The 10,227-nt window shown below is 33.6% G+C and overlaps 1 protein-coding gene across 1 annotated transcript; it reads left to right on the forward strand.

Moving 5' to 3' along the window:
- Window positions 1-1,636: 1,636 nt before the first annotated feature.
- On the forward strand, window positions 1,637-2,521 carry LOC107888045 (probable calcium-binding protein CML25). The gene has a single exon (XM_016812222.2). The coding sequence runs from the start codon at window positions 1,833-1,835 to the stop codon at window positions 2,346-2,348; it is 516 nt and encodes a 171-aa protein (XP_016667711.1). The 5' UTR covers window positions 1,637-1,832; the 3' UTR covers window positions 2,349-2,521.
- Window positions 2,522-10,227: the final 7,706 nt, after the last annotated feature.

The following is a 10,227-nucleotide window of genomic DNA, read 5'->3' on the forward strand; positions in this document are numbered from 1 at the left end:
TTTGTTTCGTTTTATTTGTTAAATGTCTATAATTATTTTGTTATCGACTGTATCATCTTGTAACTCAGATCCCGCAATCGAGTTGAATGAGAGGTGTTACATATATTATATGCTTAAATTACTATGATACCTCTATTAAGTTTTAGTGACTCTTAAGGAATTAATTTTATATTAAGTATAGATTTTAATCGCTGTACTTTTAAAATGAAATAATAAAACTTTGTATGATAGATAAACAAGCAAAATAGACATATTTGTAATAGACGAAACATAGATTCATCAATTTAAAATATGAAGTGATTTTTTTTTTATTAAAAGAAAGGAACAAGTTTACATGAAGCTAGAACAATTTTCACAAAAGCCAAGTCATTCTCATCCTCAAGCAGAATCTATTCTATCTCAAGATGAGGAGAGTCAAATAGATGAAATCCCACGCTCATACATGTTCTTAGATTTGCCACAGTGCCTGTGACTCTATTACCTTCCCTATAAGTATGTTGGACAGTAACCTCCCAATCGCGAATTTCGAATCCATCGAACTAATGTATTGGAGTAGTCTTCATTTGAGTTGTTATTGATAAGATTGGCAGCAGCAAGGCTGTCCATTTCCAATATAACACGTTGCAAGTCAAGTGATCCCAAATGCCGAAAGTCCGTCCATGGCACCCTAAACATCGGCATCCAATACCAAAGAACGACCGACTATACGAGTAAAGCCTGCCATCCAATTTCCACGATCATCTCTAATTATGCCTCTTGAAGTAGCAACATTTTAATTCAACTTAAGCTCTCCATCAGAATTGATCTTAAACCATCCTTGAGGAGGAGTGTGCCAATTGACCATCTAATGCTAATAAGTCTCACTGTGTCTTCTGTTGACTACTTCGGTTGGTAGGGACTACCGCACCTCAAGCCAAACTCACTTACTTCTTTCCCAAATGCCTTCTGTTTCAGTGAAATATGAATCAAAAAACTAATTTATTCCGTCTGTTCCATAAACAACAAGAGAAAATCTCAAATCTCATATCCTGATATTCATTATCCTTGGCAAAGCAACCTGAGTTAGAATGTTTAACAAAGATCTAATCTTTAGTCTCCATTGGCATAAATTTATCAATCTTTTCAACCTTAACCATAACGACTGCTCCAAAGCAGTGTCTAGTTACATGTACCATATCTTCAGTTTGAAAATTGTAAATCGAGCAGTGGCCATGTTCACTTAATAAAAAAATTAAAATCCATATTTGATTTCATACCTTAGATTCATTGGTTAAATGCAATTGCTTTAAGTATTTCTAAGTTACAACGAGTTAGGTGAAACATGTAATGTTATATATATTAAAATAATACCACATCATCTAATTAAATTAATAAAATTTTTGCAATAGCTAAAAAACAATTTTCTATTTTTCCAGTGTACATGAATTTTTTTCCATTTTGTAATATAATTCATAGACATATACAATACGGTTGTTATAAAACAAAGTCGACAAAATCTAGTGGAAATAATAATAATAGTATTTCAACATCCGTACGAGCATTCCAAATATCACGGTTTGACACAAGTTAAAGCCGAAAGACATGTCAAGTTTGTTGTTTCTTTTCAAACAAACTCTGGATACAAACCAATCATGCCTAAACTCCCTCTCTAACAACCAACAGAACCTACCGATCCAAACCAAAAAAAAAAAAAAACTTGAATCTCCATTTTTTTTTCTAACCAATATTGTGCTTTATTAATTTCTCATGGCCTGTTTTTTTCTTCAACCAAAAGAATCTCTAATTGCTTTTCCATTCATTTCTCATCTTTGAATCCAAGTGATAGCAATCTAATGGGATTTGGGTCGATTTTGAGTAGGGAAAAGAAGCAAAATCCCTCAAATCCAGTTGCTTCTTCATCTCCAATGCGAACCCAACTTGAAGAACTGGAACTAGTTTTCAAAAGGTTCGACATCAATGGCGACGGTAAGATCTCATCTTCGGAGCTTGGTTCCGTCTTGGGTTCTCTCGGCCTACAACCCTCCGAAGATGAACTCCTGAAAATAATCAAAGAAATCGACACTGATGGTGATGGGTTCATAGATTTCAAGGAGTTTGTGGAGCTGAACACCAAAGGAGTGGACTCAAACAAGGTTCTGGAGAACCTGAAGGATGCTTTCTTGGTGTATGATATTGACGGGAATGGGTTTATTACGGCCGAGGAACTTCACCAAGTTTTCAAAAGCCTCGGAGATGAATGCTCGATCATGGAATGTAGGAAGATGATAAGTGGAGTGGATAAGGATGGAAATGGGATGATTGATTTCGAAGAGTTTAAGGTTATGATGATGGCCGGCGCTAGATCTTAACTCCATGGAACCTCGGACTCAATTAAGATGATGGGGTTCCCTTTTTATTTTGGAGGGTTACTCGGTCGTGCCATGTTTTTATATATCTAAATATTAGTTGATCAAAAGAATATTATGCAAATCACTACCAAAAAAAAAAAAGAAGTCCAAATGTTCTTATACAATCCATGAAATATGGACGTGTTAAAATTATAGTTTTTTTTTTCTTACAAATGTCATATGGGGTATCCAACAGAGGTGACATGAGACATATCAAATACCTTGCTCATCAGAAAAAATAAAATATCAACGCTCTTTTCTCAACCAAAACAAAAACGGATTGTTCTTTCAAAAAAAAAAAGAAAAAGAGATTAAACCCAAAAATAATCGAGAAATCAGTGACCAAAATGTCAAGCAAGGCTATACATCATACGACATCAACGACACAGCTATAGTAAAACACAATCGCTCCCTAAAAATCAACAAAACCACACCCCATAACAAGCCAAAACCTACTCAATACCTGCATTACAAGAACCAATATAGGCACCTAAAACAACATATATCACACGTCCAATGCACCCAAAACAGCACCCTTACAAACAATCCAGTAAGGACCTAAAACAGCTACAAAAACTCCATCAAAACCCAGTTCAAGAGTCTCCCCCTTCGACAAAATCAACATCGTCCAAGGCCACCAACATTTCAAAGCATCACCTACTGCAATATTCTTAAACAATAACCCCATGACACAACAAAATCCGATCATTTCACCTTTCATTAGCCATCAATTAGTAATACGAGTCCAGCAAAATTCAACTTGAAAACGGTCAGGGAAAAGATATTTGAGAACGTTGACGGCAGCCAAAAAATTGAATGACAAAGCGGAATGCAATTGGTCGGGTTGGATCGGGTCAATCACTAATCCGATTTTAAAAAAATTAAGCTAAGTCTATTTTTGAGTCAATTTACTCATTTTACCGTTCGATAAAAATAAATAAATATATATATACTTCAATTTTGCCATAATAAACCCTGTTAACTTATTGGAGCATTTCAGCTCGCCTTACTGGTGAGATGCAAAGGGAGCTAAAATCTCCTGTTGCAATCTTTTTCATCTATAAAATTGTAAAACATAGCTTCTTTTGCATACAAAGACAACTACATTTGAGAAAATAACTCCACCAATCGAGAATATTCTCCTTACTTTAAATCCCTTGACCTCCTCTAAATATGTTATTGTTTATAGTAAAAATATCACTCCAAAAATATAAAAAATTAAATTGGCGGTGTCCGCAAGTATATAAGTCAAATTGTGATATAGAAATGTTACAACGAAACACTGATAAGTATTTTGAGGATCTTACTCAAGGAATTGCAGATTGGAGAAATTATTATTAAATCAATTACAAAAAATAAATACTAATCTAATCGAGTTATGAATTAGTAGCGTTAATCCAAATTAAAATATTAATTAAACTAATTAACCTAATGGAATTTTCTATTCCTAGTGTCAACAATGCGAGCTTCTAGCCTATGATCGATTAAATCCCTAATTATCTAATTAAATAATTAATTATCCTCGATTGAGTTATTTATCAACCTTAGCTAAGAATACCCTTTCGGTCTCATCTTCACTAAGGATTACTACCTAAGTCACCCTTCCAGTCTCTTCTGAGGCATTCGAATACCCTTCCGGTCTCAACGCTTGGTACAAGTTATACACGACAGAATACCTTTCCAGTCTCACCTGTCTATATATTCTATCAAGGGCGTCACTCCATAATATACTAAGTACTTTTGAATAAACAACCTATTTTAGATAAATAATTACTTAACAGATGAATCGGTTTAATAACCGAATCATGCAAGATATAAGTAAAGCACAATAATCTATTCTAATATTTATACAACGATTAATTAGCTAAATCAACGAAATATAAATAAAAAAAATAGAAGAGAAGAGGAAAAAGAATGTTCATTGATAATATATTAAAATTCGAATTCGAAGCAATCTCCGCTTGCAATTGTATTCACATTGGAATAAAAAGTTCCGAGTAAGCAAATATAAAAAGAAAATACAAAGAAAACTGAATGAGAAAAATTGTGTTTGATGGATGGATGCCCTAATTTGTGTACAGAAGCCTCTTATTCATCGGCTAAAATATGTGCACTTTATGCCCGATATGCCTCCGATACTAATAATTGTTTGATATCAAATGATATCTTAAAATCTGGACAAACACAACTACTGATGTCATCATTGCTTGTGACCCACGTTCAAGCTATGGCTCAACATAGGAGTTGCTATTGCTCAACATAGTCTATTATGGCTCAACACAGGCTACGTGTTGTGCCATAGACATTGCATGTCTCACCATAACAATCTTTTTGTGGCTTTGGACATTCATGTCATGCTTTCGCGGCTTGGGAAGCTTGTGCAACATTCGTCCCAAGTTCCTACATCAATTGGGCCTAAAATTAAACACCCTGCACACTTAAATACACAAATTAAACCTACCTAAGGCTTGTGTCAGCATAATAGGTTACTAACACCAAAAAATGTGTCAAAAATACTTATTTTATTAACTTTTACTACTTAGCTACTAACTAACAAAAATGTAATAATAAATTATAAAACGCCTAGAAAAAAGCTCATTAAATGCGGAAATATACCAAAATTATTACTACATTTGAAGTTAGGTCAACCACCCTCATACTTAAGTCTTTGCCATCAAGCAAACTAAACAAAAACAACAAGAAAAAAAAAATAAAAAACAACTAAACTGAAAACGAGAAATAACTGCAAGAAAAGAAAATGTACTTGAGCTAGTTTGATACAGGAAATTGGATAGAAATATGTTGACAAGATAATGTAATAAACATATAACTCTAGCATGATATACAATTGACTCACAATTTCTAAAATTAGACCAGTTAGTTCACTAAATTACAAAGAAAACAAATAAAAGAATGTTAAGTATAGGTTTCCATCAAAATCGATATATAAATATACAATTATGTTCAAATGAATATAAGCGGTAAAAATATCAAAACTTGACACAATTTCATCCACATAAAGTATTACCTAAGTCACATAGAACTTTTTGACTTGTAACATTCTATGGCTTAGGTACGTTCGGATTTCAAGAATAGGCTCGATAAAATTGCTATGCACGAAAGTAGTTTGGCACATTATATTATCCCCGATATTCCTCCAAGTATACATGTAGCTCACCACCTTATATTCACTTCTCTCACCTTACTTATTTCTCCCTTTACTAAGGCGTAGTATAGTATTCATGAGTACAATCATCTGAACTTGATTTTTTTCTGAACAAATGTGAGCTCACTTTTTTTCCAACTCACTTTGTTTTTATTTTTTTAATTCTCGAGATTTTCTTAATTGGCATTTTGCCTTATTTTTCTACAAGCTCAAGAAATCTTATACTCACAATACTATACAATTCCTTAGTTCACTCAAATTTTCTTTTGAAACCCCCGTGATGTATCTACCTAATCATTATCAATGGTTTGATGTCTAAATCTGTGCAAGGACCAAGAAATTAAAGGATCAAATAAAATATTTGTTAGGCTAAAGGTTTCAATTATGGTTCACCGAGAAAATGGATTAAGGCTCAAATTAGGTACTAGGGAAAATATTTAAGAGATAGCTTTTTGGATCGAAATTTGTCTACCAAACAACGCCTTAGGTCGTCCCTAGGTAATTCAATGCATGGATTAAATTGGCCAAGTCTATCAATTTCTACAACCTATAATTCAATTAAACATGTATGCTAGTTATATATCTATTTATCATGTTGTATACCTAAAATCTTAAATCTATTCAAAGTGTAATAAAGCAAACTAATTAGTCTAAAATTAGAAAATTTAGTATTTCTACAAGCTCAAGCACGTGAAAACACACAATACAAATGAAAATTTTTAAATAACAGAAAAAATAAAAAATTTTCGTAAGATACCCCGACACTTTATTCGGTACATTTTAATAAAAAGTAAAGGAAAGATGTTACCTGATTGGCGTGATTAGTGCAGCAAAATTGGTGGGGATTGAATCTTCCTTCAGGTGTTGGCTTGAGATTGTAGTGCCGTCAGATGTATGGGGTTCCTACAGAGAAAAATTAAACACAAACTATATATATAATAAAATAAAATCCTAATATTTTAACTAACTAAAAAAATACAAATAATTAAAAATTAAAATAAGTCTTAAAATATAAATCACAAATAAAAATTAAAGATGTTTAGAGCTAGTCAGAATCAGGCTCTGATTCCTTGTTAGCTTCGTCTGAGTTGCCCTCTAAATCTGGATTTTCTTTGGGATCTTATTTTGAGTCTTCCTTCGGATCCTCCTCTGGATTTTCTTCTACCTCTATCTTGCTGGATTTTGTCTTTGCCTCGTATTTTTCTGTCGGGAATTGAGGCAGCCTCAACCCACTTTTTGTGTATAGTCCTCATAGATCGATCTCGCTTCTTGCATCCATCAAACTATTGACTGCCTCCGGATGTATTAATGTCTAGAGTGTGAATACTATTATAAAATAGAAAGTTATGAGGCAGTATCCGCAGGTATACGGGACAAGTTGTAATATAGATTTTACAACGAAGTAGGTGAGTACTCCGAGGATCATACCTAAAGGAGGCAAATACTAAATCAATCTTAACTTAAACAATTAAAGTTCTAATTAATACTTTAAGCCAGTTATAGTATGAGAGTAAAATAAGAAATATTATTTTAGGGTTTTTAAATTAATTAAATAACATAAAAGAATTAAAATTGCAAGAGATAGAGAGAAATAAATTGAATCAAATCTGATAATGGGTGATTAGCTTACTTTAACAGTCTCAATCAACTGTCGTCTCGGGTTCTTCATCAATCAACTAGTCGTTTCCCTAGCAGGATCTTCTGATCTTCCACTAACATAATGAATCAGCAATAAGCAGTCACCCATTCGATCATTTGAGCAAGTCTAGACTAGAAATGATTTTATAATTAAAAATCACTCGTTCGATGTTCTGATTTATAAGCAAGTGGGATGGCAAGCTCATATTGTCATAAGGATGATAACTTGTTGGTTCAGCGAGTCAGACCGATCTTCATTTATGGGATAGAAGAGTTCTCTAGTAAGGAATAGTGTGGGACGGATTACTAGAAGTAATCCCACCACTATTTCCAATAGAATGGAACAAGAATGGGTTCGCCAGAGTGGAGAGGTCCACTATAAGTCAGCATAATACGGAAACGTTAACGAGTCCTTTAGGGCTATGGTATGGAAAAAGGTAGTCTGCTAAGGACTGACCCGACCAAGAAAGCCCGTCAAGATAGGTATGACCTAAGAATCCTTAAACGGGAAGCCAAGAAAGGAACAAGGATAAGACTCACTGATATGAAGAGGTGCCTAGATTACAGACAAGTAGAGAGTTCGACCAGAGGAAGGACTTATAATAATCCGAGTAGCTCGAAGAACCGAGTTGAGTCCACTACCCTTATGAAGAAAACTTTCCTTAAGCGAGCAGGGAGTGAATTTATGTTTATTTTAATTTACAATTGTTACCCATGTTCGAAAGGGTCAATTCATGATGTCGTATAGGAACTCACTAAGTTCATTTGAACTTACAAGAGTTGACTAATGTTCAAAGGACTTGCAAGGATGATCAAGGACTCAGATAGTGACGAGATCAGGGATTGCGAATAGTTAGAGTCATGCACATAGGAAAGGGGTACTGTTAGAGGATTCTGTTGGATTTGGTGCCCTCAGTGTAATATATTTGTTTGTAAACTTGCAATTTTTTTGAACAAATTGGTTAATATAACAAATTAATTGAGTATATTAATATACTTTGTATAATTATCCTAACATGGTTTTTGCACGCAAAGAAAAATAGAAGCAAATGTTGCTCATTGGTTGTCTAAATGTTTAACTAATACTAAGTGGTATTACATAGTTGGATCATAGTACGAAAAGACAACTTGTATTAGTAGATGAACCTATACATTTCCTTAGTCTAATCAGAAATAAGTGGATGACTTGAGGAGATGCCTTGTCTTGGGTATCGGAGTGGATGACTCCTAAAAGGCAAAGATATAGATATGACTGAATGGACTGATAGTACATTGAATAGGACCCAAGCAGTATAGATCCTGAATCTGTTTATGGATTTATTCACTTGTGACGTTCATAGTGTGGCATACCTAAATCCTGAGTGGATGGTGGACTATGTATGCGTGACTTGTACACTTTAATGTAAGTAAAAGCTTGAGTACAAATGAATAAGGAAATGAAAGTTGGTGCATTGGGTGTACGGCTTTTTTAGTATGTAGTGTCATTCAAAATAATGGAATTCATAGCCTAAAAACATGGGTAAATAATATCTTTTCATTGGCATTACATGGTTGATGAAAAGTAAACGTGGCCACAGGTCGTCCGTCTTTGTGATGGATGACTTGATCACTATTTGATAGTGATTGACTTTTCTTGAAGGAAGATGTAATGGTTACCATGAGATAAAATAGACTCATATTGATAGAAAGGATATTATCCCAAAGAGATCAAGGATATTTTATGAGTGTGACACACTTATGACAAGTTCATTGGACAATCACTGAATAGTTGCTTTCGTAATGGCATGTCGTTGGGGAGAGCTCAGTCACAATACTATGGTGGAATGAATTCGTGAGTAAGTGAGTTTATAATTAAGAAGTGAAAACTCAAACTTAATTATATATCATTTAAGCCTCAACTACAAATGTCCAACCGGTCCCTCCGCTAGCTCTTTGAAACTAGAAATGAATTACGTGTTTGAATATAAATGAATGGAATGCATATGAAAAGAGAAATGAGAAACATTTAAGAATAATTATGGTTTTCTCCGAAATGGAGAAATAGAATCATTTGAAAATGAATCTAGGTTTCCAAAAATAGAAATGAAAATGAAAATAATCCATTTGCAATCTTATATGGATTACTTAAAAAATGATCGGAAGAATGAGTTTATGTTTTTTGACTGTTTTGAAGCCCAAAAATGAAAATGAACCATTTGATCATAGTGAACATGTTGAGTTTTGAAATATCAAACATATTGTCTCGAAATTTTACCAGGGGTAAAATTATCAAAATTTTGTTGGGGGTAAAATAGGTATAAGAAAATTGTTTTATACATAAATATTAAATTTTATTTTGGGAAATAGAAAAACTAAATCGGGTTGGATAACAGTACAAGGTATTGGGTCAAAAAGGCCCAAGAAGTACTCGTAATTGGACCCAATGTGAGAAAGGCCCAAAAACCCTTCATGGATATGAAGGGGGTGGCAAACCTAGTAGGAACACTAAGGTGTGTCGTCCACCCTATTCCTATTCTAAGTAGGATGTTGTTTTTCTATTTGAAATAAACCACTATAACTCAACAAAGGTTCCATCTTCTCTTTTTATAAATAGATGGCACTAGTAGAGCTATTAACACAACTTTGAGAGATTGTTATTCTATAAAAAAATAGAGAGAATTTATTCTATTAACACTATTACATATATTTTTTCCGGAATGAAAATTCTACCGGTTTCTATTAAGAATATAGAATTTTCGTTTTCACCCCAATATGAGAGAAAATGTTTTCTAGTTATGTGTTTCAATTCAATTGGTTTGAGCCCACACCCGAAGGAGTTCGTGGTACAAGAATAGCGGAGGAGATAATTTGGTTGAAAGCTGAGAACAACAAATGTTTGGTAAACTAAAAACATAAGTCTGAATTCGGTTAAGGTTTATTGTTGTAAATATCACAAACCGGGTCTATTTTAAAAAATATAAATTTTAATTTTGCAAGAAAACCGTTTTCAAACCAATATTTTTCCAATAGCTTCGCTTCAGGAACAAAAACAACAAA

Source organism: Gossypium hirsutum, chromosome A03 (genome assembly GCF_007990345.1).
Source record: "Gossypium hirsutum isolate 1008001.06 chromosome A03, Gossypium_hirsutum_v2.1, whole genome shotgun sequence".
NCBI lineage: Eukaryota > Viridiplantae > Streptophyta > Magnoliopsida > Malvales > Malvaceae > Gossypium > Gossypium hirsutum.

Bases quoted from the DNA above. Each gene is read 5' to 3' on its own strand.
- LOC107888045 (XM_016812222.2), top strand. From the start codon at position 1,833: ATGGGATTTGGGTCGATTTTGAGTAGGGAAAAGAAGCAAAATCCCTCA.